The following is a 26,974-nucleotide window of genomic DNA, read 5'->3' as shown; positions in this document are numbered from 1 at the left end:
AGACACACTAAAAAAACCTCACATCTGTCAGATGTGGTGGCACTCAGGAGACAGAGGCAGGCGGATCTCTGTGAGTTCAAGGCCAGCCTGGTCTATGCAGAGAAACCTTGTCTCCAGAAACCAAAAATAAATAAATAGATAAATAAATAAATAAATAAATAAATAAATAAATAAAAGACTGCATAGACAAATTTGTGTGTTCACAGCAGAGAGCCCTCTGTTTTTATGACCTCTTTCCATGAAGAGGCAGCCTATGAGGAAGCAGCTCCTGCTCTGGAGCCTAGATCCTCTGCACATAAACACTTGAAGACCATTCACTCTTCAAACAAGGGGAACTGACAGTCCTCTCTCCACGTGGACCAAATACAACCATTATATGAGATTAAATAATTACAGGAGCCCCTTCTAGGTGGCGATTAAAAATGTTCTCTGACATTACATCTGAGGCTGGACTTAGGCTTCAGATGAATAATGCAAACACAGCTTTAGAGAATGGGGTGTCACTCCGAGGAAGAGGTGCTCAGTGACCAGAGACCCTGGCACACTCAATCTCAGCACCAAAACCAAACAGTAATGATAGCAACAGAAGCCAGTTACTTTGTGGAATGAACCTTCTCTACTGGAAGTAATATTAAAGAGAAACAACCAGGTAGAACAGATGTAGAACAGTTTTCAATATTAAAAAAGTATTACATTCACGTACATACTTCGTATGTGTGTATGTGTGTATGTGTGTGGGCACATGTGTGTCATGGCGTACACATGGAAGTCAGAGGACAACATGAGGAGTCAATTCCCTCCTCTATCATCAGGTCCCAGGGACTGAACTCAGGGTGTCAGACTTGACAGCAAGTGCCTTAACCCTTGAGCCATCTCGCTGGCCCTGTTTTCACTGCTTTAATACAAACAAACAGCAAGTAATTTACTGAAATAGGAAAGAAAATTTAATATTTTTGAGACAGGAACTTGCTATATTATAGACCTCAGAGAGCTGCCTGCCTCTGCCTCCCAGGCACTGGGACCGAAGGTGTGCACCGCCACACCCAGGAAGAGAAATTTTACCAACAGCTAAACACTGACTCTACATCGTGTGGACAAGAGTTCAGAAGCTTTCCCATCTTCCTGGACTGGCTCAGGCAGCACAGGCCGGCCTTTAAGTTGGTAATTTGCTGAGATTCAGAACATGTGCCACCACACCTAGCTGGAAGCTCTCTTTCCTGGTCATCACGATTTTCTTCAAAAGCTTAAGCTAACAATGCACTTCCAAACTACAAAACAACTTTCAAATATGTGAAACGCTTACAAACCCTGGTGGCTGGCAATGACAAGGGCCAAGAGCGAGTGAATGTCTAGAAACTTGTGCTAGCTGAAGACTGCATGGGAAAGAAAAATCACAATTCTACAAGATTCATTCTTTCTTTGTCTTTTTTTTTTTTTTTTCTTTTCTTTTTTCTTTCTTTGTCTTGATGTCAGCCTCAGAGGCAATAAGAAACCACAGAATTAAAAAAAATTTTTTTTCAAGGCAGAGTTTCTCTGTGTAGCCCTGGCTGTCCTAGAACTAGCTCTATAGACTAGGCTGGCCTTGAACTCATAGAGATCTGCCTGCCTCTGCCTCTTGAGAGCCGGGATTGAATTTTTTTTACTTATTTATTTATACAGTTGTACATATGTAAGTGTCTATAAGTGTGTGGGTGTGCAGGTGCCATGGCACACACTCGAAGGGCAGAGGACAGCTGGCTCTTTCCTCCCACCGTTTGGGCTCTGTGGACAGAACTTGGCACACTCTGCAGCAAGTGCCCTTACCCAGTGAGCCATCTCACCAGCCCAGGCTCGATGGCGTTATTCCGGTTGGACTGAGGTCTACCTTCGCCCTTAGCGGACAACAAAACGCACCTGTGAAACTTTGGGACAATAAAGGTTTGGTTGGTGTGCCTGGGTGGAGTCTGAACTTTTACACTAACTGCTAGCTGTGCTATTTTCTATCCGCACTTGGTGATCTAGTCACCAATAGAAGGATTTGGAAATCTGGCAGCCTCCTCCCAGATCCAGTGGCCCATCCCTTACAAAAGTCTCATTTTGCTAACAACATGCTCTGTGCTCATGGTCCTTCACACTAAATCTCCTCTAGTCTGGCCCTCTCTCCAAAGCAATGGCTCCATCACCTGAAGTGCTCCTCAGAAACATTCATCATCACATGGCCCTCTCCTGGAACATTCAGCATACTCAAATCACAGTAAATCTTGCTCAGAAGGGGCTTTCTCATTTCCTGGCTTTGTGAATAGCAACACAATTTTATCTTGTTATTCTGGCTCCAAAGTTTCCAATCTGTCATAGTCTAGCTGATTTTTGTCATTAGAAATGCATGCTGCTGATTCATTTCATTTTTACTTCCATGGTCTTTGATCCCATTTTAATTCCAAGTCATATCATATACCAATCTTCCACATATCTCTCTCCCAGGCACACGATCCTACTGTCTCTCTATTAAGACTAAGTCCTGCCTCACTTTATTGCTGCCTTGTGCTCTCTATGGGGCAATGCTGCAGAAGTACCTCTCCCCATGGAGTACATGACTGCAGTGCCCAACAATCCTGTGATGGTTCTCATAAGCTACTTAGGACGGAACTCTGCTGTTAGCTTTACCCTCCTCCCAGTCTCACAGGGCATCGCCATCACTGCCCCACAGGTGAGGAAGCTTAGAACCGACTTTAAAACTTTAAAAGCTTTGTCCCCAAAGCATTCCTCCTCTACATCACTCCGTATTTCTTTTCTTTCTCTGAAGGGCAAATTGCAAGAGTGTAAACCATGTCCATTAAGGAAAAACTGTCTCATCTTATCACCTGCTTGTTTTAGTGTACACAAGTTGAGGCTGCAAGTAGACCGCACGCCTCTTCAGTGAAAGAACTGTCTCCTGATTGTGTTTCTCCTTAATTCCAGACAGCTTGGTAATTACAAGTGTGTGCACGTGTGTGTGTCAATGCACGTTATTTACTTGGTTAGCCTGCTTGCCTGCTCTTCAGCTCCCTGGCTCCAGCACCTCTTCATAAATTCAAAGTCTTTCCAGGTTTGGATTAGTATCTTACCTCTTAAGAAATAACATGCTAATATATAAATGGTCATAAAGTCTGCATTATTCTTGATTCAGTAATTCTATTGGGGACATAATGTAAAGAAATAATCAAAAATTGGGAAGGAATATAATACTTCGCAATAGTTTTATCTGTAATAACAAGAAAGACAAACTAGATGTTCAACAACAGGACATGAACTCAGTATCTTACTTTGACTTTCAAACACTAATTATATAGGCCAGACCACAAGACAGAAAATAGCTTCAATTATCTATGTAATTACAGTAAGCATAAAAATTGCAGACATGAACATAAAAGGCAAAGCAAACAAACCAAAAAATGGTATCATTTCTAACACCACATCTGCAGCAGAGCACAACACCGCAGCTCCTGGAAACACAGAATGAGCACCAATGTATGTAACCACTAAAGGCCGAGGTCAAGCGGTGCGGAGCAACATCTGTAACAACTGTAGTGGTAACCCGCCTACCATAGCAAGCAGAGCTTACAATCTCAATGCTATTTTAAGTGCTTGTAAATGTAATAGCAAAGACTAATAAAGTTAAATTAACAATGTGCAGACCCACACCTTTAATCCCAGCAGTCAGGAGGCAGAGGCAGGTGAATCTCTAAGTTCAGGGTCAGCCTGGTCTACCAGGATGGCCGAGACTACACCATCTCAAAAAAACAAAACCAACAAGAAACAACAACGAAACCAAACCAACCAACCAACCAAAAACAACAAAACAATGTAATGGGAAGCCAGCTGTGGTGGTGCCTGTGAGGTGAGCCAGGAGGACTATTGACGGTTAAAGCCAACCAGGACCTTTAACCATCATCGAGTGTTCTATGGACACAAACGCCTTAACAACAACAACAACACCACCACCACCACCACACTGTCCCCTTTCAAGGAGTCCTCCCTTCTTCCAGCAAAATCAAGTTTCCATGGTCCCTTACCCTTGCTAACACTCCAGATTCTGCAACAGCCTGCGCTTCCTGGACTGCCGTGGGCTGGCTCTGCTCAGCTGCAAAGGGCCGCTCAGCTCCATTCTTGTAGTGGTTTGATAAAGGTATCTTTGGTTCCAACCACTCAATTGTCGTTCCTGATGAAGAAAGAGGAAAGTTTTGCTGAGACTTGCTCATAATCTGGAAGTTCAGCAGATCTGGACTTTATTAAGCAGTTTTGTTTTGGTCCTATAAGACTGAAGCCTCTTTGACCTGCACTGGAAGGAGACAGCGACTCGACCTCATCTGCATGAGCACCATGATTGGGTGCTTCACTACAGAGCCACTGGCAACTTGAAATGAGACACTATGTAAAAGAAATCCACCCTGAAAAGGGCTGATCTTGCTTCTTAGACAAGTCCGTGAATCATGGAGTGAGTTCCCAAACAATAGATTAACCACTGGTATCAATTATGTCCCTCTAATAATCAAAATGTATATAATTAGGCTTTAGTGGGGAGTCACTCCAGGAACCTGAATGGTAAACCAACATAATTTGTTTAAATTAAAGACTGCAATTTCCCGAACTAATAACTGATTGGCTCTAATTTAAATAACACACACACACACACACACACACACACACACACACCCCTACCTTTTATTTAAATCATGAACAGCCCAACATAACTTTTAAACTGAAAACCTTTTCTATTGAATAAACAGAGCTGATCTAGTGAAAGTCAGCAGTCACATTTAGAGACCTGTCACCTTCTCAGTTAATGAGTCAATGGTCTCTTGTTACTCTCAACTAGTTTAACAAAGTAGATTCTATACCTAATCAATAATGGAAATGTTCCATTTGATTTCAGAGGCTGATCTGGGTTTCACAGAAGCTAGGTTATGGACTACAAGAATTAGGGATGCTCAGACTTCTAAAACAGGAAACTAAAAACAGCAGGACACTTACTAAGTCAAAGGCCAGACTCAGAAGAGAAGTAAGTGACAAATCACCCAACAGGCTAATAGTGACATGCCTTATTCAATGGCCCTTGGCACTAGGGGCATTAAGATTGGAGGAATGTCCTGGCTAAGGTCATGGGGCCTATTTTAAAGTTGTATAGAAATGAAAATACTATCCCTCTACCCTAAAATAATTACATTAATTAAAAGACCCAGTTTAGGGGGCTACTTAGCTAACTAGAAACTATAATAAGACTTTATTAAACCAGTCATTTATTAAACCTGGCCTCAAGGCCCCTCCAAATCAACACATATACAACCAACCGAGTCTTTAGATAACATATATTCTGACTCTATGGTCCAGGCACAGTACTACACACTTGTCATCCTAATGTTTAGAAAGCAGGTGCAGCATGGGCTGGGGAGATGGCTCAGGGGTTAAGAGCAGGGCTGCTCTTCCAGAGGTCCTGAGTTCAATACCCAGCAACCACATGGTGGCTCACAACCATTTATAATGAGATCTGGTGCCCTCTTCTGGTGTGCAGATGTACATGTAGAGCACTCATACATAAAATATAAATAAATAAAACTAAAAAGAAAAGAATCAAGGAAGCAGGAGCAGCTGAGGCTAGCCTGGGATATATAGTGAGTTTATAGGAGCAGCTGAGGCTAGCCTGGGATATATAGTGAGTTTATAGGAGCAGCTGAGGCTAGCCTGGGATATATAGTGAGTTTATAGGAGCAGCTGAGGCTAGCCTGTAATACAGTGAGTTTACAGCCAGCCCAGGCTAGACAGTGACACTTTATCCACGAATGAATAAAACGAAAATATGACTTTATGGAGTTGAACATTCTTCTGAACAGAGATTTCATTTGTCATGTTATTGAGGAATCTGAATGGAAAGGTAACTGTTTTTCCAAGTTATAGTTTCATTCTGAGGTGATTTTAAAATAAATTTTTATATGCCCAATTTGGAAAAGATGGCAACTATGGTTGAGAACCAGCAATGGCAATTAGTTAATTCCTTGAACTACCTATAAACCTAGCCTCCAAAAAAATCCAACATGAGAACAACTTTTACTTAAAAATTTCAAAACTTTGATAATTAATGCAAATTTACTCATACATCTTTCTTGGTCATGAGGAAATGTCAAAAATAAAATTGTATTAATTTAAAGCATATAAAAGTTTCACAACTGTTTTAAATGATATACTATTTAATCAAATATTTATTTAACATTTAATCGAGTAACCAGCACCAGTGTTACCTGATAGACTTTTAAAAATTAAACAGTACAGACTAGAAATAAGATGTTTCATTTTCCTAACAAACTCATGAACTAAAATTAGTCCACATTTCTTACATCAGGGTAACTCATCTAATGTTCAAATTAGGGTAATAACTTGAGGAAACAAAAGTACTCACCTAAGGATGTAATACAACCAAAAAAATTTCCCTTAGCACAAGAATGGAACTTGGAAAGTATTCCTGATATTTAGTGGGAAACACATGCTATAATATAATACAATACTACAGAGTTAACCAGCCGTGGACAGAGCTGGTGGTCGGGACACGCCCCCAGTGACTCTACCCTGATTACCTTGGATACAAGAATGCCACTACTTTAACAGAAACTGAGCCTTAGATTTACCTTTTGACATGTTGAGTTTGAGGTTTAGAAAGGTATATTCAATGATGTTAAACATTAGACTGAAATTGTTCTAAATTCCAAAACAGGACACAATCAGGAAGTTTGTAATTAGTGTGCTAATTAAAACTAAGAGACTTAACTGATTTTTTTCCCATCCCTTTCTTTTTTCAAAAAATGTTTCTCAAGCCTTAGAATGATAACAACTACAGTCCTTTCCATGTTTTAAGGTCAATGTTACACCCCACCTTTAATCCACGACTCACCTGAGGGCAAGGAGCCCTTCTGATGTGAGGCGTGCTGCAGCTGGAGGATGTGGAAGCAGTCGTTTAAGCAGTTCATAGTTGCCATGGAAGTAGCTTTGAGCATCAAGAGGTCCTGGTCCAAAGAACTCAGAAGGCCGGAAGCAGGAAGGCATTCGATCCGTCTGATTAGGTCTCTTTGTTGTCCTTCAGCATGAGACATCATCTAAGAAAAGAACAGTCCTGTGGGTCTCACTCAACATGACACACACCATTTAAATAATAGAAATCATTCTTTGAAGCATTTTCCAAGTGACTTAGAAATTTATCTTAAGTTTGCTAGGCTATTTTCTTGCTTTAAAAAATTATTTTATTGGCCGGGCGGTGGTGGCGCACGCCTTTAATCCCAGCACTTGGGAGGCAGAGCCAGGCGGATCTCTGTGAGTTCGAGGCCAGCCTGGACTACCAAGTGAGTTCCAGGAAAGGCGCAAAGCTACACAGAGAAACCCTGTCTCGAAAAACCAAAAAAAAAAAAAAAAAAAAAATTATTTTATTATTTTGTGTTTATGGGTGTTTTTGTCTGCATGTGTATGTGTACCACATGTATGCAGTGGCCCCAGAGGCCAGAAGAGGGCATCAGATCCCTTGGGACTGCTTAGAGACAGCTGTGTGCCACCATGTGGGTGCTAGAGACTGAACCAGGTCCTCTGGAAGAGCAGCCAGTGCTCCTAACCATTCCAGCCCCTGCTGGGCTATTTTTAATTAATGGGCATTTAATGGTGCTTATCAACTGAAGATTGTGACCTTTGATGGATGTACTTTTTCTCGCTTGCCACTTTCTGTCAGTAGTATTAATTTATCCGAGTCCTCAGAAAGAGCATTCAGAACATGCTCAACAGCAGTACTGAGTTTTCAGTCCACAGTTAAAATGCATCTGCAGTCTGTGCCCTCAGTCACTTTCCTCTGGTACGTTAGTCAGGCTTGAGCTGAACAAGTGTGAAAGCATTGACAGCTCACCCGCCTCACCCCTCACCTAACTTCCTGGTCAGGGCGTTGATTCGATGCTGTTGCTATTCAGTTTCAGAGCAAGTACTAGATTATAAGCTTTCCAGAAAAAAGGTTTAATCAAGACACTCTTTGACTAGGAGCCTATCCAACACTACTATAACCCCCACGGTCTCTCCATATAGTCCTGGCTGTCCTGGAACTCATTCTGTAGCCCAGGCTGGCCTTGAACTCACAGAGATCCACCTGCCTCTGCCTCCCGAGTGCTGGGATCAAAGGTGTGCACCACCACACCAGGTTCCTATCCACTTCTTCTAACAGAGCAATGGAATAAAAACAATGTAATATTTGTAGAGGAAAACAATTGATGATACTTTCAAGTGTTAGCAGAAAGTTCTCAGATTGCTTATCCTTGGAAACTGTTAATTCACACAGCAACTCTGTAGTGGAAAACTCTTAACATTTAGAAGCTCTGTGTGTGTGTGTGTGTGTGTGTGTGTGTGCGCGCCCATTCAAAGGCCGAGGTTAAAGTCAGGTGTCCTCCTCCATCGCTCTCCACCTTATACCCTAGAGGCAGGGTCTCTCTGAACCTGGAGCTCCCTGTTTTTGTTCCTCAGCTTGGCTACTGGCCAGCAAGTCCCAGTGATCCTTCGGTTTCTGCCTCCCGGTGTTAGGGCTGCACGCACAAAGAGCTGGCTTTTTAGTGATCCAAACCCAGGTCCTCAGGCTGGTGGAGCTGGTGCTTTTAACGGCAAACACCTCCCCAGCCCGTGTTCCGTACTGACACATACAGTCTATCAGGCAGCTAGTGACAGTGAGATGCAGAATGGCCCTAGAAAGCCAATCAAGTGTGTCACATGCAACAGTTTCTAAAATATGAGCCACAAAGTTTAAACATTTACTTTCCCAGGAAAAAAAAATCTTCAAAATGAGAAACTGGACACAAAGGTATCCATATAAGCGCATCTATAAATGTGAATGTATGGGTGCTCTGTGTATTGGGTTTTTTTGTTTGTTTGTTTGTTTTGTTTTTTTTTCCCCAAGACAAGGTTTCTCTGTGTAGTGTTGGAGCCTTTCCTGGAACTCACTCTGTAGCCCAGGCTGGCCTCGAACTCAGAGATCCACCTGCCCCTACCTCCCGAGTACTGGGACTAAAGGCGTGAGCCACCACCGCCAGCTTCCAGGGTCACTGACAGCAGCTGGCTTGGCAGTGTCTGCCGTGCAGGCTCATACACTGTTTATGAAGATGGTAATGCGCATCTCAACAGTCAGCAGTCTCAGCTTTAAGACTTCTATAACTGTTGTCATATAAATTTTAATTTAATATCTAAAATCGAAAAGTTGAATTTTTGGATTATGAGTGTGTGAATTTTGATTATGTGTATAAACTGATGTCCTATACCAAATAGAGATTTTAACATTTATTTTTTTGTGTGTGTGAGCATATATGTACACAAAGGTGTGTAAATTTAATGTGCCATGTAGAAGTGTGGCAATCAGAGGACAACTTGTGGGAATTGGTTCTCTCCTTCCACCACGTGGGTTCTGGGGACCAAGCTCTGATCATCAGGCTTGGTGGGCAAGTACCTCTACATTCTGAGCTATCTTTCAGACCTTCAAATAGTTTTTTGGGGGATCATTTGTTTGTTGTTTGATTGATTTGTTTTTTGAGGCAAGGTTTCACTATGTAGCTCTGGCTGACCTGGAATTCACTAGTAGACCAGGCTGAGCTCAAACTCACCTCTGCCTACCTCTGTGGTGATATATTATGTATCAAATAAAGCTTGCCTGAGGATCAGAGGACAGAGCAAGCCACTAGATTAAACAAAGAGGTAAGGCAGTGGTGGCACGCATCGTTAATTCCAGTACTTGGGAGTCACACGCCTTTAATCCCAACACTGGAAGGAAGTGAAATGGCTGGGTGGAGAAAGGCATATAAGGCGTGAGACAGGAACTAGACCCTTTCGGCTGAGAACTCAGAGGCTTGCAGTCTGAGAATTCGTGGAGATAGGATCCCACCTTCCATTCGGCCTGAGGATTTGGTAGTGGTGAGAAGTTTCTCTAGTGGCTTGTTCCTCTGCTTCTCTGATCTTTCAGCATTTACCCCAATATCTGGCTCCAAGTTTTTATTATAATACCATTTAGGATTCATGTAACATGCCTCCTCTCAAGTGCTGGGACTAAAGGCATTCATCACCACACCTGGCCTAAATTTTAATTTTAAAAACTTACTTAGTGAAGCAAATATCAAGAAGAAATGATTTAGCCGGGCGGTGGTGGCGCACGCCTTTAATCCCAGCACTTGGGAGGCAGAGCCAGGCGGATCTCTGTGAGTTCGAGGCCAGCCTGGTCTACAGAGCGAGATCCAGGAAAGGCACAAAGCTACACAGAGAAAAACTGTCTCGAAAAACCAAAAAAAAAAAAAAAAAAGAATGATTTAAAAGGCAGAAGAAAAGGAGACACATACTGCTTTTTATGAAAAAGATGTTTTACAACATAACCTGTTGTAGAATGTTATTTTATGTGTTACATTTGATTATGCTGTGGAACATTTGTTTAATGATGCAAAGATGTGCTGCATTCTTTTATGAGGCATTTGTTTAACTCTGTGAAGCTGTGTTACTTTGCCTGTCTAAAACACCTGATGATCTAATAAAGAGTTGAACAGCCAATAGATTGGCAGGAGAAAGGATAGGCGGGGCTGGAGGGCAGAGGGAATAAATGGGAAGAGAAGTCTGAGAGGAAGGAGGAGCAAGAGAACAAGGAGAGGAGGATGCTAGGGGCCACCCACCCAGCCACCCAGCCAGCCACCCAGCCAGTCACAGAGTAAGAGTGAAAGTACAGAATACAGAAATAGAGAAAGATAAAAGCCCAGAGGCAAAAGGTCGATGGGATTATTTAAGAAAAGCTGGCTAGAAACAAGCCAAGCTAAGGTCGGGCATTCATAAATAACAAACAATAAGCCTTTGTGTTTGATTTATTTGGGAGCTGGGTGGCAGGCCCCCAAAAGAGTAAGAGTCAAAAAACAACCAACTACAATAACCTGTTTGTATAACAGGACTGGAATCAAAAGTGGTTGTCTTGTGTGTCTCAAAGTGTATTACTTCATCTCTCTAAACTCCAATTTCTTTATCTATAAACATAGTACAATAGATCTTGATAGACAGCACATTCTCCCCAGCCTTCTGCTTTGAGTGACTTACAGTATTATTTCCACAACCCACTTCCTAGTCCTAGAAGCTCTACCAAATTTAATGTAGCAAGCAGTGCCTGAAGTAGTTACACCCCAGCAAACCACACCCTTTATAGTTGGAGTTACAAAGAGAAAAATCACGAGATAATTCAGTATCAGAATTAACTCTATTTGTGTGTGTGATAAAGTTTTATGTGTCAGTCTGCCTGTCTGGTCCTTGTGTTTTATTTGGTTCTTCAGCTTGAGCACAGGGCCTTATGCACACTAGCCATCTTTTCTACCACTGACCCCATGTCTTCAGCCCTATGTATCATATGTTGTTGTTTATTAAATAGTCTCGACATAGGCTCTATATCCTTCTCATTAAGTTTAATGGCTCTCTGACTCTTTGAGACAGGAACTCACACTGTAGCCCATGTTGGCAATTCTCCTACCTTGGCATTCTAAGTGCTGAGATTACAGGCATGGTCCACTATGCCCAGCTAAAGACTCTTGATCATAAATTTTACATCAAAGGAACCTGTCGTTTTACTTGAAAACTAAAAGACAGACACAGATTTTTGAAAAGAAAACTAAAAAAGATTGAGATTCTTGGAAAATGACAATATCCCAGCACACAGCTGTGTGACGTGAAGAATTTAGACAATCTGTAATCTTACTCTTTATCACTTAACAGAGTGGAGGAGAAACCCGGAAGGGCCCACAGGCACAAACACAATTATAGCACCGTGAGAAAACCAGGTACACTGCTGTTATGCACCTTACCTGGTCTTCAGTTCATACTTACTTCTCTGACCTCCACAAGATGGTCTGGATGCAAGTGAGCTCTTTTGTTCACTGATTGCAGTTTGGAATGTCCAACATTAAAAAAAGAAATGGCATTCTGACTCGGTCTCCTCTGGGATATGGGAGAATTACCACTAGACGCAAGTGAGAAGCTCCGTGACTTCAGGGGAGGGTTATTCTGTCAGAAAAAGAAAATAATTTCTCTTTTGCTTTTTAAATTTTTGGCTCTATTGCCATCAAATTATCGTGTACTTCAGGCTTTATACTTGTACAATTTTGAGAATATATTAACATCAGATTTGACTTTGGCAAATTTCTGAAGATTAATTTTATGGTATTCAAAGTTTAGAAAACTGAAATTTCCAGTTTGTTATTCTCAAAGAATTTTTATATATTTTTTGAAAGTCCATTAGAAGAACAAGATTTTTCTGATTTCTTATTTTAAACATTGCAACACAAAGACAGTATATACATATAATAAGGAATACATGCATTTAGTATGCAGTAATATAACACATCTCCTAAAGAAGCAACCAGGCATCCTTTGAACAGTCTGGTACTTTCTGCTCACTGTCACTGACTAGCAGTTTATACCATGAGAATATTACATTGTATTTCCTAGAGACTGGGTGTCAGCCCTAAATACAATGTTCTGTTTGATTTATTTTGAGGAAGGGTCTATATAGCCCAGGCTAGCTTCAAACTCACAATCCTGCCTTAGCCTCCAAAATGCTATTATTACAGGTTGAACATTCCCAGACCTAAATCATAATTTTTAAAAATTAGTGGGAAAAAAGCTAGGAAGAAAAATAGAAAGTGAAAAATGATGAAAAAATTAAGTTATCCTCAGATACAAAATCCTCTGAATGAGCTCCTCATGTATCACTTTTAGACATCCCCAGATTTCACACTTCAGAGCCTCCTTCTCACCTTAAAACACAACAAAGCTAAAAACACTCTAAGGAGCCAGGCACAGTAAACAAAGAAACTCAAGAAAGAGATGTAAAATACTGAGCTGGCGAAAAGACTCGGTGAATAAAGAAAGGCCTGACAACCTGGGCTCAATCCCAGGAGCCATGCTGAAGGAGGGAACTACTCCTAAGTGTTCTCTGGCCTCCTAACATGATAGGCGGGATGCATGCAAGCGCGCGCGCACACACACACACACACACACACACACGCACACACATGCACACGCGCGCGCGCGCACACACACACACTCAGACACACACATACACACACACACATACACACACACACACACACACACACACACACACACACACACACACACACACACGAACTACCACACGACCCAGGAATTCCACTCCTATATACATACTTCAAGAAAGAAAATGAGGGGCTGGCAAGATGACTCCGCTGGTAAAGTGCTTCCACCACACCTGAGGACCTGAGTCTGCTCCCCAGCAGCTGAGTTAACAGGCCAGTGTACGGTGCGTCTGTAATCCCAGAGCCAGATCCCTGTGGCTCATTGGCCTTTAGTCTAAGCAAAGCTCAGACTCAGTGAGGCCAATTTCAAGACACAAGGTGGAGAGTGACTGAAGAAGACACTGACCTTGAACTCTGGCCTCCATCTGTATGCACACACGCACATGCACACACACCTGAAATAATATGTTCATCCAAAAACTTAAACCCAAATGTTTATAGTCTACATCGTTCGTCACATCTATAAAATGAAAATAAGTCAGCTACTGGGGCTCACACCTGTAATCCTATCACTTCCATCTCCCCCACTTTGTGTGCTGACACTGTGGACGGACCCACGTACCTTTCCAATGGCTTCCGTGTGGTGCTGTGTACAAATCTGTAGTCTGCTAACCCAGTGCTGCCGCTCTTTAGCATCTGTGGCTGATAGAAAGAAAGAATATACACGGTGTTTATTTTTAGACTGATTTGGGGAACACAATTAATTGTCCACAGCACAAAAGAGTCTACCATCCTTGCAGAAAATGTCACTGGAGAGGGGACAGGGAAGACTCAAGTGCTGCCCTTGCCAGGACAACCCACACGCAGCCAAGTGAGGACCTGAGGCAACAGGTCTTAAGTTCCTTACAGTGGTATGTCGTATTTCTTTGTACATTTATTTTCATTTTTCGAGACAGTGTTTCTCTGTGTAGCCCTAGCTGTCCTGGAACTCACTCTGTAGTCCAAGCTGGCCTCGAACTCACAGAGATCCATCTGGCTCTGCCTGCTGGGTGCTGAAATTAAAGGCAAATGCCACCACTGCCTAGTTGAAATGTCCCTATTTAAACAAGCAACCTCCATTAAGAATCTAAAGTATCAGGGCTGGAGAGACGGCTCAGTGGGTAAGAATACTGACTGCTCTTCTAGAGGTCTCAGGTTCGATTCCACATGGCAGCTCACACCTGTCTGTAACTCCAGTTCCAGGGTTTCTGACATCCTCACACAGACGTACAGGCAGGCAAAACACCAATGAACATTAAATTAAAATGAACTATATATATATAAAAGAATCTGAAGTATTAGTAAGCCTTTCAGATCTTAGCAGAATGGTCAGTTAGGCTAGCACTATACTTTATGTGTACTTATTAAGTAAAAACCACACATTTCTTCACAAATTAGTTTATCTAGACAGAGGCTATAAGCCAGGTATGGCAGCACAAGCTTATGATTTTAGCACTCAGAGGTGGAGGACAAGCATTTGAAGTCAGGCTGGACTGCACAGCAAGACCTTGTCTGTCTAAAGCAGCCCAAGCGATGGTCATATCGCCCTGAACACTCCTGACTTAATCAAATACCAGTGTGAACACCCAAAACCAAACCCAAACCCAGTAAGTTATACTGTACCTTAGTGAATATGGACATTTTAACAACCCCCAACTCTGAATTTACATTGCTGTGGAGGGGACTCCATGCTAGGTCGGCCTACCTCTGAGTTTACACTGCTGTGGAGAGACAGACCCCCTTGCTAGGTTGGCCTGCCTCTGAGTTTACATTACTGCAGAGTGGACCCCCGTGCTAGGTCAGTATTCTGCTGCGGAGGGACCCCGTGCTAGGTCGGTATTCTGCTGCAGAGGGACCCTGTGCTAGGTCGGTATTCTGCTGCAGAGGGACCCCGTGCTAGGTCGGCCTACCTCTGAGTTTATACTGCTCTCCGCTGGCAGCATTCACTGTGAAGGTGTGGGAGTCCTCATCGCTGGGGGAGATCACAGCTCCTGCAAGCTGCAAAGTACCTCTGGGTTTCTGATTTCTTGACTGTTCATTCACAAAGTACTCCAGTAGCCCAGCTTCATTGTTTAAAACAAAAAACCTGCAATGAATGATGTTAAGAAAGTTGTGATTTTTAAACATTTGCCCTAGCCAAACTAAACCATGCAAACTTCAATCATTTAAAAACTATAATAGGTTTTTACTAAAAAACAAAACAAAACAAAACAAAAACTAAAGCATGCCAGGAAGTAAACCCAGGAACACTACACTACATTTGGTTTGGGTGTCATCCTGGTTTTTGATAGTCAGGAGTGTTCAGGGTGATCTGACCATCGCTTAGGCTTCTTTAGACAGGGTCATGGTGTGCCAGGTAAAATGAGTATGGGAGGGAGGTGCAGAGATGGCCCTGTGGTTAGGAGCACATGTTGCTCTTTCAGACAACCTGAGTTTGGTTCCCAGCACCCATTCTTAAAATCACCTACAACTCCAGCTCCAGTGGGATCCAATGCCCTTTTTAGTCTCTACAGGTACACACACACACACACACACACACACACACACACTAAAAAAAATAACCCTCATTAATAGATATGAACTTTTAGAGAAATGAATGATCTTAGACTTAACCAGTGAAATACACACTGAGAATGCCAGCGTAGAAGGATGTGGGACTGTACCTTTAGACAGGTCATAAGTGAAGGTTACCTACCTTGTTTAAAAATGAAAAGACTGCAACTGGAGACACAGAAACACAGGGAACTCGAGACTAAATGATGAAATACTGATATACCTTGGCAAAGAATTTGATGGAACACTGGTGGACGTTGGAAAAGAATTTGATGTTCTGATTCAGTTATAGACTAGATAGTTTAGGATGCATCAATCCAGATCCCAATTTAAGTAGCACAATAGTTCCTTTCTTTAAAAGTTGGTTAAAAAGTTTGAATTTCTCAAAACGTATGCTTATGTTTTCAGAGGGTTTTTGGCATTCTATGCAAGAGCCAAGTTCATAACAGAACCTGGTGTAAAATGTGAGCCAGTTAAGAGCCAGGAAGGAAGATGTTCAATGTCTCAAGTGACATCGAAATGACCATATCAAAGAGAGAATGGGATCAGCCTCCTGTTCAGGAAGAGAGAAGGAGTTGATGTAGGGGATGGGGGGGGGGGGGGGGAGGCTAAATCGCTCGGCTCTTCTCCTAGGGTTTGCCATTGCCATTGTTGTGAGGGCCTCTCTACACAGCCGTAGCTATCCCAATGCAGGCCAGGATGGCCTTGTCAGACACACATCTGCCTGGGATTGAAGGCATGCACCACCACACTCGGCTTTCTCCCAACATGCTTTTGAGTTTGGAAAAATGTACTCACATATTTTGATAAAAATTTAATTTTAATATTTGTGCAGCTTCTCTTTTCTTTGGTTTTGTTGTTATTTTTCTGTGACAAGGTCTCATGGAGTCTTAGGCTAGCTCCAAACTTTCTATGTAGTCAAGGATGACTTCAAATTCTGATTCCCTTGCCTCTGCCTCCAGAGTGCTGGGTGTGCCAGGTAGACCACACAGCTTGGTGTGGCTCTGAGGATCAAACTCAGAACCCTATGAATGCTAGGCAAACACTCTACTGAATGAGCTCCAACCACAGTCATACTTTTGTAATTGTTTGTTTGTTTTTGTTTTTCGAGATAGGGTTCTCCATGTAACAGCCCTGGCTGTCCTGGAACTGATTTGCAGACCAGGCTGGCCTTGAACTCAATCCATCTACCTCTGCCTCCTGAGTGCTGGGATTAAAAGCATGTGCCGCCACCACCTGGCTATAGTTTTGTCATTTTAAAACTCACATATCATTACTGGTGGAGTTAAAGATTGTTTCATGTGTTTGTTGAATACTGTAAACTGCCAATCACATCACTGCTCATTTTAAAGAGTTATTTTCCAAAGACTTAACATAAAGCAACCATGGATAAGAACAGAGGCCAGTCAGTATGGTCTACAGAGTGAGATCCAGGACAGGCACCAAAACGACACAGAGAAACCCTGTCTCGAAAAACAAAACAAAACAAACAAACAAAAAAAACTTACATTTCTAAATCTGAACTTACTAAAATGTCTATACAAATCTTCCATTCAAAAAAAAAAAAGCAAATAAACAAAAAAACAAGTCAGGAATGGTGGCGCTCAGCCATAATCTGCACTTAGAAGGCAGAGGCAGGAGGATTACCATGAGCTCCAGACCAGCTTAGCCATAAGTGAATTCTAGACAGTGTGGGCTACAAAGTGAAATCCTGTTTTTAAACAAAAATAACAAAAACTAACCAAACACATGAAAGGTTCTGTTAGCAAGAAAGTAGTACTTTCTCACATTTCTTACAAAACAAAACAAAAGCCCTAAAGTTGTATGCTTTAAATGAGAGAACCACATTATAAATGAATTACTTCTCAATAAAGATGTTAACATGCAGAATGGGGAGAGACACAGATAGTTCTACAGCTAAGAGCACTTGCTGCTCCTGCACAGCACCCAAGTTTGGTTCCTGGCACCCACATGGTGGCTGCTACTTGCCGGTAACTCCAGTTCTAAGGGTTTGATGCCCTCTTCTGGTCTTCATGGGCTCCTGTGCACACAGTGTAAAGTCACAGGCTTGCACACTTTGGTGGTTTGATATGTATGGCCCCCATAGACTCCGTGTTTGAATGTTTGACCCATAGGGAGTGGCACTATTAGGTGGTCTTGTGGCCTTGTTGGAAGAAGTGTGTCATTGTGGGGACGGGCTTGGAGGTCTCCTATGCTCACGCTACAGCCAGTGTGGGACAGTCTTCATCCTGCTGCCTGCAGATCAAGATGTAGAACTCTCAGCTACCTCGCCAGCACCAAGTCTGTATGCATGTCGCCATGCTTCCTGTCATGATGATGGTGGACTAAACCTCTGAACTGTAAGCCAGCCCTAATTAAATGTTTTCCCTCATAAGAATTGTCATGGAAGCCGGGCGGTGGTGGCACACACCTTTAATCCCAGCCCTTGGGAGGCAGAGCCAAGTGGATCTCTGCGCGTTTGAGGCCAGTCTGGTCTACAGAGTGAGATTCAGGACAGGCTCCAAAACTACAGAGAAACCCTGTCTCGAAAAAACCAAAGAAAAGAAAAGAAAAGAAAAAGAGTTGTCATGGCCACGATGTCTCTAACTAACCAAGACAGAAGTTAGTACCAGAGACTGGGGTTTTGCTGTGATAGGCCTGACCATATTTTTGGGACTTGGGGTTAGGAAAGCAGTGGAATGTTTTAAGCACTGATTAATAGGTCATCCTAGTAGGAACATGGAAGACAGTGGTGCTGAGGTGATTTGAACTTGGGGGCCTGACTCAAGAGGTTTCAGAGAAGAATTTTAATATGTAGCCTAGAGATTGTTCTTGTGATATTTTCGGTGAAGAATGTGGCTGCTTTTTGTCCTTATCTGAAAAATCTGCTTGAGGCTAAAGTGAAGAGATTTGGATTAATTCTGTTGACAAAGGAAATCTAAAAATAGCCTAGTATAGATTATGTTGTGTAGTTATTAGTGTTAACTCTAATGAAGATTAGAATGAAATTAACTATAATGAAAAGGAGCAAGCTGAGCAATTGAAAATACAAAACGCACAGATTGAGAAAAGGGCACCAGAAGTGGAATGGAGCTAAGTCCTGTGTTCAAGGAGATAAACAGATTAAGAAATGGAATAAAGTGACTTCAGGGCAAGATCCCACCCAGCTAAGCTTCCAACTTATGAAAAGGGATTAAAGAAAAGCTCAGAGCTGGGTGTGTGGGAGCCCATTTTCAGGTTCCTCGTGGCTTTACCCCACAGGTCTGCATAGAGAGGATGATTAGGACCACGGGCCTGAGTGCAGGTGTCTGGGATGGTCTGCACTTGGCTGTGCTGGGGGAGGAGGTCTTTTGCTCCACCCCTTGGCGTCTCTATAAATACCCTGGGGCAGAGACAGTCAGGGCCCATTGGAATAGGTTCCAGGCCCTCTCGAGGTTATTTTATATTTTCTATCTGTTTATCTCCATTCTCTAAATCCTTCTATCTAATGTTTCCTGCTACTCTCACTCAAGAAAACTCTGGGCAACTGTGGGGTTGGTGGGTAAACATCCCGCATGGGTGTGGTGGTGTATACCTTTAATCCCAATACTCCAGAGGCAGAAGCAGGAGGATCTCTGCATTCAAGGCCAGCCTGGTCTACAGATTGAGTTTCAGGACAACCAAGTTTAGGCAGTGAAAGAAACCAGTGAAAACAGAAAGTTGGTGAAGATGTAATTGAACGAAGGGACCATGTTCCAGTCTCAGCAAGCAGCAGAACTTGGCAGTTTCGGCCACATGGTTCTGGCTTTAGAAGAAACGGGTCATGGAATCTCCCTCCACTACTAAAGAAAGACACTGAGGACAGGGTTTCGGGATATCCCTGCACAAAGACCCAGAGAGGCCATTGTGTGAAGATGTGAAGGTGATGCCTGGATTGCCTTGGAGACCCCAAGATGTTGGAGATGCCAGAGTCATGGAATACCTACCAAGGAAAGCTGCTAAACAGAACCAGTCGAAGAGAAAGAAGGGTGTTGAACCAACAAAGATAAAAAGAGTTGGAGATCTGAAGAGCTTTTGACATCATACATGGAGATGCAGAGTTTGGAGTTTGTGTGCTGGTTTTTGGTCTTGCTTTGGTCCAATATTTCCTCACTATCCTCCCTTCCCTACATTTTGGAATGGTAATATATATCCTGTGCCATTATATATTGGAAGTATGCAATCTGTGTTTTGATTTTGATTTTATAGGAGATTACAGTTAAGAGATTGCATGAATTCCAGAAAAGACTTTGAACTTTAGACTTTTAAACATTGTTGGGACTGTGACAGGCTAATGGAGACTTTTGAAGTCAGACTAAATGCATTTAGCATCGTATTATGGCTGCAAGTCTATGGGGGCCAGGGAGTGGAATGTGGTGATGTGACTAGTTATGGCTCCACAGTCTCATGTGTTTGAATGCTTGGTCCACAGGGAGTGGCACTATTAGGAGATGTGGCCTTGTTGGAGGAAACATGTCACTGTGAGGGCAGGCTTAGAGGTCTCGTATGTTCAAGCTACGCCCAGTGTGGTAGACAGTTCACTTCTTGTTGCCTGAGGATCAAGATGTAGAACTCTCAGCTACCTCTCTAGTACCATGTCTGCCTGCATGCTGCCATGATTCCCATGACTATGATAATGGACTAAACCTCTGAAACTGTAAGCTAGCCCTAATTAAATGCTTTCCTTTATAAGAGCTGGTATCTCTTTACAGCAATAGAAACTCAGACTAAGACACACACACACACACAAATAAAAATAAATTATTTTCAGAAAGAAGAATGTTTCTCAAGAAATTAAAGGATAATCACTACTGTTCCAAGCAAGAAGAATATATTTCAAAAAGGAAAAGAAAAATGACTAGTTTGTTCTCTTAAAAGAAGTCAAAGCCAATATAAAATACAACTGTTCAGGGCCAGCAAGATGGCTCAGTGAGTAAAGGCCAAGCCTAACCACCTGAGTTCCTAGAACATACATGGAAGAAGAGAACTGACTCCAGTAAGCTGTGCTCTACCTCCACAGGGATGTGCATACATGCACGCAAACACACACACACACACACACACACACACACACACACACACACACACACACACACACACACACACAATGTAAAAAAGTAGAACACAACAGTGTAACATTGTCTGGAATCTTATTTGTTATGAACACATATTACTTATCCCAAAGGCGTTATCACAAATACACAACATAGGAGGCACTCACCCAGATATTAGAAGGAACAGAGAAGGAATGGGCAAAAGGAGGTAACGAGTCAGTAACTGATTAATCATGACACTAGGACCTAACAGAGCACTCTGGGCTGTTCTTCAGTACACATGGTCAATTCCTTCTAAAGAAAGAGTACAGGATAGATTAGCCAGGACTAGTGGTCAGGCTGTGATCCAGCTACAGGGAGGCTGAGGCAGGACTCTAAGTTTAAGGGCAGTCTAGGCAACTTACTGAGATCCCATCTCAAAACTGAAAACGCACAAAGGCTGGAGCTGTGGCTCAGTGGAGGAGTGCTGCTTTGGCACATGAAGGCCCCTGGTTCAACCCCGGTACCAGAGGGAAAAAGAAGTGTATAGATTACAGACTGATCCACGCAGTGAGGGAGTGGGACAGCTGCTTTCCGCAGAGGGCACTAGACTCTTTACCCAGGCATTTCAGTAAGTCGGCCTAAACAATAAACTAGAAAGATAGGAATAACTGCTGAGTGTACTGGGAAATTTAACATTCGGCACAAACCTCCACAATAGAAAGTCACCTTTTTAATTAAAGGTGAATACTGCAAGGTTGTTGTGATTTTGTTTGTTTGCTTTTGCAATTGCAAGATGACAAAGACTGTCAGTTTGGAGAAACAACTAACATTTAGGGCTGCCTACAACTTAAGCATCATGAAATACAGCTGTATCCTAACTTGTAGTACACAGATAAACATTAGTGGTGGTTCTGAATAGAAAACCATCTATCTGCTTTGCTCTGACCTGCGTGAGGCTTTAGGGTTCAGTACCCACAGAATCCTAAGCCATTCTGGCACCTTCGAGGACTAGAGTCAAAACTGGAAGGAAGTGGAATCAGGAGAATCTTGCTTTACACTTTTCTAGGGCACTCCATTCCAGAGCGAGCCACTCTTGGGGAGTGGGGAAGAGTGCAGACAGGATCTCACTCCTCACTGGCCTCAATCTCCCTAAGCAGCGATGCACAGTCTTGAACACCTGATCCTCTACCCCCCTCCTGAGTACTACAATTACAGGTACATGTCACCATGACCACCTCAAGTAATCAACTGTGTGTGCATGTCCGCAGGCTAGAGAAAACCTTGAGTGTCATGTCTCAGGAATGCTGTCGACCTTATTTATGAGATAGGGTCTCACAATGTCCTGGAACTCTCCATTTTGGATGGATGGCCAGCCTGCCCAATGATGGTATTACAAGTGTGTGCCACCTGGCTTTTTAATATGGGTTTTGGGGATCAAACTCAGATCCCCAAGCTTGTGTGGCAAGTGATTTACCAACTGAGCCCTCTTTCTTTTTTTTTTTTAAAATTACAACCATGTATTTATTTATTGTGAGCGCGAGTGTGCCATGGTGTACTTGTGGAGGTCAGAGGGCAGCCTGCAGGAGTCTTCTCCTCCCATCCTGTAGGTGCCAGGGATGGAAGTCATTACCCCATTTTAGTTAGTTTTGATTGCTGTGAAGAGACACCATGACCACAGCAACTCTCATAAAGGAAAACATTTAACTGGGGCTGGCTTACAGTTCAGAGGTTCAGTCCATTCTCACCATGGTAGGAAGCATGGTGGCATGCAGGTAAACATGGTGCTGGAGAAGGAGCTGAGACTTCTACATTTTGATCCCCAGGTAGCAGGAAGTAAGTGCCACACTAGACCTGGCTTGGGCATTGGAGACCTCAAAGCCTGCCCCTAGGGAAGCAGTACTGACAAGCCCACACCAACTAACAGTGCCACCCAGCACGGGCCTATGGGGGCCATTTTCATGCAAACTACCAACCCCCTGAGCCATCCTGCTAGCCTGCCAACTGAGTTATCTTACCAGTCATCAAGCAATTTTTCTAGAGCACTCTTGCTAGGTTTCTCCAACCTGCTTGAGGCTGCTTTGAGTAAAGTAGCAATGGCTAGGAGGGAAGGAGACTGCCTTGAATAGCCACTGCCTTGAATATCCAGCACAGGTACAATGCTTTTGTTCCTTATGCTTCTTTTTCGCAGTGCTTGGAAATGGTAGCTTGGAAACCACACAGATTGGTCCCCTAAGCCTCTGGTTCCTCAACAGCTTCTTAATCTCTCTGTTTCCATCTCATGCTTCAATCTATCCATTCCACACTGAGGAGTTGGTGTGTCTGTGTGGTGTCTCACAACCTCCAACAAAGCTGTCAGAAATGGAACATGAAGGTGCTTTTTGTTCTCTTTTTAAAAATGTTTGTCTTTATATGATGTGTGTGTATGTGCGTGCGCCTGTGTGTATGATGGGAGGGTGGAAATGCATATGCCATGGCTTCTTTTTAAAAAATTGTATTTTTCATGGGTGTTTCTGCTATTCTTTAAAGTGTCTGAAAAACATTCTTTCCCAAAGAAAATCATTCTTTCATGTATTATTCCTGGTTTGTGTTGTTTAAGGTAGGAAGAAAACATCATCAACTTGTATTATCCTATCATGATGAAAAGCAGAAGTCTCCAAATGCATGTGGATTAGAAACAGCAGGCTACATGGTTTTGTGAAAATAATTTGTCTATAAAAATAGACCTTAGACTCAAAATTATTTGCTTACAAATTTTAGTTTGATTACTTTAAAGAACAATTAAGGGCTGGGGAGATGTGCTTGCAAGCCCGAGGACCTGAGTCTGAATCCCCAGCACCCACATAAAAAGTCTTGCATTCTGTGCGTGCCTGTAATCCTAGCACTGAGGGGTGGAAACAGGACCCCCGACAGGTAAGAGAAATGAGAGCCCTTGTGCACGCACCTCTTGCTGGTCAGAGTGAAAGGGTACAACCAGGCACAAGGACAATGTCTGTCGCCCTAGCTGCTCCAGATGCGAAGGCTCAAGAGCTTAGACTCAGCCTGGGCCACACAGAAAGAACTCACTTATTTTATTTTATTTTGGTTTTTTGAGACAGGGTCTCTTTATATATAGCCTGGCTGTCCTGGAACTCGTTATGCAGACTAGGCTGGCCTCTAACTCACAGAGACCTACTTGCCTCTGCCTCTGCCTCCCGAATGGTGAGATTAAAGTTGTGTGCCACCATGCCCAGCCGCAGCTCATTTTTTTTTTTTAAAACACACACTGTGCTGTATCATCCATTAGTTCCACTTCCTCACATAGACAAAAAACATAAACTTGAACAGATATTGGCACAACATTCACGGCAGCATTATTTACAATTGCCAAAGGCAGAAACAACCCAAATGTCCATCAATAGATGGAATGAATAAACAAAGGTCTTATATACACACATCAGAATATTACTGGTCTTTAAATAATGGTATGGACCAGGGAAATGGCTTTTTGAATGAAGGCACTTCTGCCAGCGTGATGCCCTTAGTCAAATCCCAGGACCCAAATGATGGAAGGAGAGAACTGATTCCTGTAAGATATCTTCTCACTGCCAAACACATGATTTGGTGTACATACACACACAGACGCACACACAGAAATTAATGTAATTTTTAAATTGGGCCAACAAAATGGCTCAGTGGATGAGGGAGTGCTGCCAGGCCTGAAGACCTCAGTTCAATCCCTAGGAACCACATGATAGAAACAGAATTGACTCTGATCTCCACATGCTCACTGTGACACTCAGGCACACAGAGGTGTACTCATGCATACATCCACACATACAAATATAAAAATAAAATAAAAACACCAAAGAGCTGGATGGTGGTGGTGGTGGCATATGCCTTTAATCTCAGCACTCAGGAGGCAGAGGCAGGCGGATCTCTAAATTCAAGGACAGCTAAGGCTACACAGAAAAACCATCTCAGAAAAAAAAAATAACAACAACAACAACAAAAGAACCCACTAAAGTTGTGACACAAGTCTACATTCATACGGATGAATCTTAAAACTATGCAGAGTGAAATGAAAAGTGACAAAAGTCACATATTGTATGCTCTATGGACACGAGACAGAAGGAGTATTAAAATCCATAGACCAAAGTAGGTGGGGAACTTATGGAGGGACACTATTATATAAAGGGCATAGAGTTTCAGCTTGAGAGGATGAGGAAGGTTCTGGAGATAGGTGGTTGGTTATGACAGCTCTACAAAATGGTGGCTATATTTAATATTTAATTTCACTTTAAAAAGTAAAAGCTTAGCTGGGCAGCGGTGGCACACGCCTTTAATACCAGCACTTGGGAGGCAGGGCCAGGCGAAGCTCTATGAGTTCGAGAAGATCCAAGACAGGCATCAAAACTACAGAGAAACCCTGTCTCGAAAAACCAAAAAAAAAAAAAAAAAAAAAAAAAAAAAGTAAAAGCATAATACCTCTGCCTGCAATGTCAAGTCCACAATGTACTTGAGAGATCCAGCTTTCCTGCTCCCACTGCCCGCGTAGCTGTAGGCTGCTTAGTTAACCCTCCAAGGTCACAGAGCTTTGAGAGTCAAGCACAAATGCCCATTTTCCTCCCCTCTGCACACAGGAAAAGCACATGGCAAGTGAACATGGCACTCTATTCCTAATGACATTTCTGAGAGTTAGAGGCTAGACCCTCCTCTCAAAGGCTCCCAGCTCTTTGTACTGATGTCTGCATACACCACAATCAGCTCCCCAGTCCCAGTCTCTTCTAGGACAGTCACTTACCTGAACTGCCACCCAGTGACGAGGTTGGTGTACTTCATCAGATAGCCATAAACATTTTCCATGTGATCACTGTGGCAAAGAAAGAGAAGGATAAAGGTAGTGAAAAATGCGAAGAACTCCCACTAGGCTACTGGACAGGTTTGAAAACAGCTGCAGAGACATTAACTCATCAAACTTGCCAGGCACGGCTGTGCATGCCTTTAGTCTCTGCCCTCAGGAAAGCAGAGGCAGGAGAATCTGAGTTCAAGGCCAGTCTGGTCAACATATGGAATGATAGGCTGGCCAGGGCTACAGAGAGACCTTGTGACAAAAGACAAAAAAAAGTCAAACTCTTCAGAAGAAAAAGAAATAGACTCACTGAGGGACCTGATCCCCTCCTCCACAATTTTCTTACTTATGGAATTTTGATTTACTGAATTTCTTCCAAACAAGTACAATATTCCATGTGTTATTAATATTTCAAATATAGTCACTATGTGACTATAAAACTGCATAAATATGAAAAGAAATCCACTCTAAGTGTTATATTTAAAACAACCATCCCAGAATGATTTCCTAGAGCCCTTCCTCTGCTCTGGGCACTTCACACCCAGTCCGTTCTCCCTGAACTGGTTCTGCCCTTACTCTCTGTCTAGTTCTGGAGCTCCATAACCTGAGTCTTGTACTCTCTGTCAACCCACAGAGCCTGAGGTAGCACACAACACAAGTTACTTCCTCAAAGGATCGAGATATCTCATGATTCACCATCTGGGGAACTCGGTCGGATTCTCCACACCAAGCCTCTGCCTGTAGAAGGCGTCCTCCCCACCTGGGGGCACGTCATAAAAGCACGGTAGCTGAGCATGGCCTACAAGAACTGGACTTCTAGGACTATCTGCACGTGGATTATGGGGAGAAACTTCCCTCAAATCTTATGTACACTGACTGCCCTTTAGAAAAACATAGGTGTGCTAAAGCTATCAGAGAGGGGCTGACGAGACGCTCAGTGGGTGAAGTACTCCCTGTGCAAGTGTGAGGACCTGAGTTCAGATCCCCAGCCCCCACGTAAAAGCTGCATGGTGACTGCACATGCCTACGATCCCAGTGCTGGGAAGAAATGGAAAGGTCCTGGGGCCTCACTGGCCGGCCAGTCTAGCACCAGGTCCCAGAAAATGAGGTAAAGGGCGACGATCCGGCTCAGCAGGGAAAGACATTGGCCAACAAATGTGATGATAAGAGTTCCAGATGGGAACCTGCACTGTAGAAGGAAAGAGGTCATTCCTGCAAGGTGTGCTCTGACTTCCACACACATGCCACGGCACACACTCATGCCTGTGTCTGTATATGCACGCACACACTAAATAAATGTAAAAACCAAATTATAGAAAAAAGTTAGTGCAATAGAGGAAGTGACCTAACACCAATGTTTGGCCTTCACACACCCTCATGAGAACACCTGCACACACACACACCAAAAATTAATTTAATCAAGCAATTAAAAATTATATCATATTCATTCCCTTTATTCAGTCACTACTTTT

The 26,974-nt window shown here is 42.9% G+C and overlaps 1 protein-coding gene across 1 annotated transcript in view; it reads right to left on the bottom strand.

Moving 5' to 3' along the window:
* Osbpl11 (oxysterol binding protein like 11) overlaps positions 1–26,974 on the bottom strand; it is a 61,012-nt gene that overhangs the window by 19,966 nt on the left and 14,072 nt on the right. Inside the window, exons 2-7 of the mRNA XM_052740376.1 lie at positions 25,455–25,523; positions 14,978–15,153; positions 13,651–13,730; positions 11,860–12,036; positions 6,899–7,100; positions 4,032–4,177 (exon numbers count right to left, since the gene is read on the bottom strand). Of these exons, the coding sequence (XP_052596336.1) occupies positions 4,032–4,177; positions 6,899–7,100; positions 11,860–12,036; positions 13,651–13,730; positions 14,978–15,153; positions 25,455–25,523 (850 nt within the window). The remainder of the gene's footprint in view (positions 1–4,031; positions 4,178–6,898; positions 7,101–11,859; positions 12,037–13,650; positions 13,731–14,977; positions 15,154–25,454; positions 25,524–26,974) is intronic.

Source organism: Peromyscus californicus, unplaced genomic scaffold, assembly GCF_007827085.1.
Source record: "Peromyscus californicus insignis strain IS unplaced genomic scaffold, ASM782708v3 Scaffold_16__1_contigs__length_79575227, whole genome shotgun sequence".
In the NCBI taxonomy this organism is placed as follows: Eukaryota; Metazoa; Chordata; class Mammalia; order Rodentia; family Cricetidae; genus Peromyscus; species Peromyscus californicus.
The sequence above is the reverse complement of the archived record's forward strand: the minus strand, read 5'-3'. Positions and strand labels throughout refer to the sequence as shown.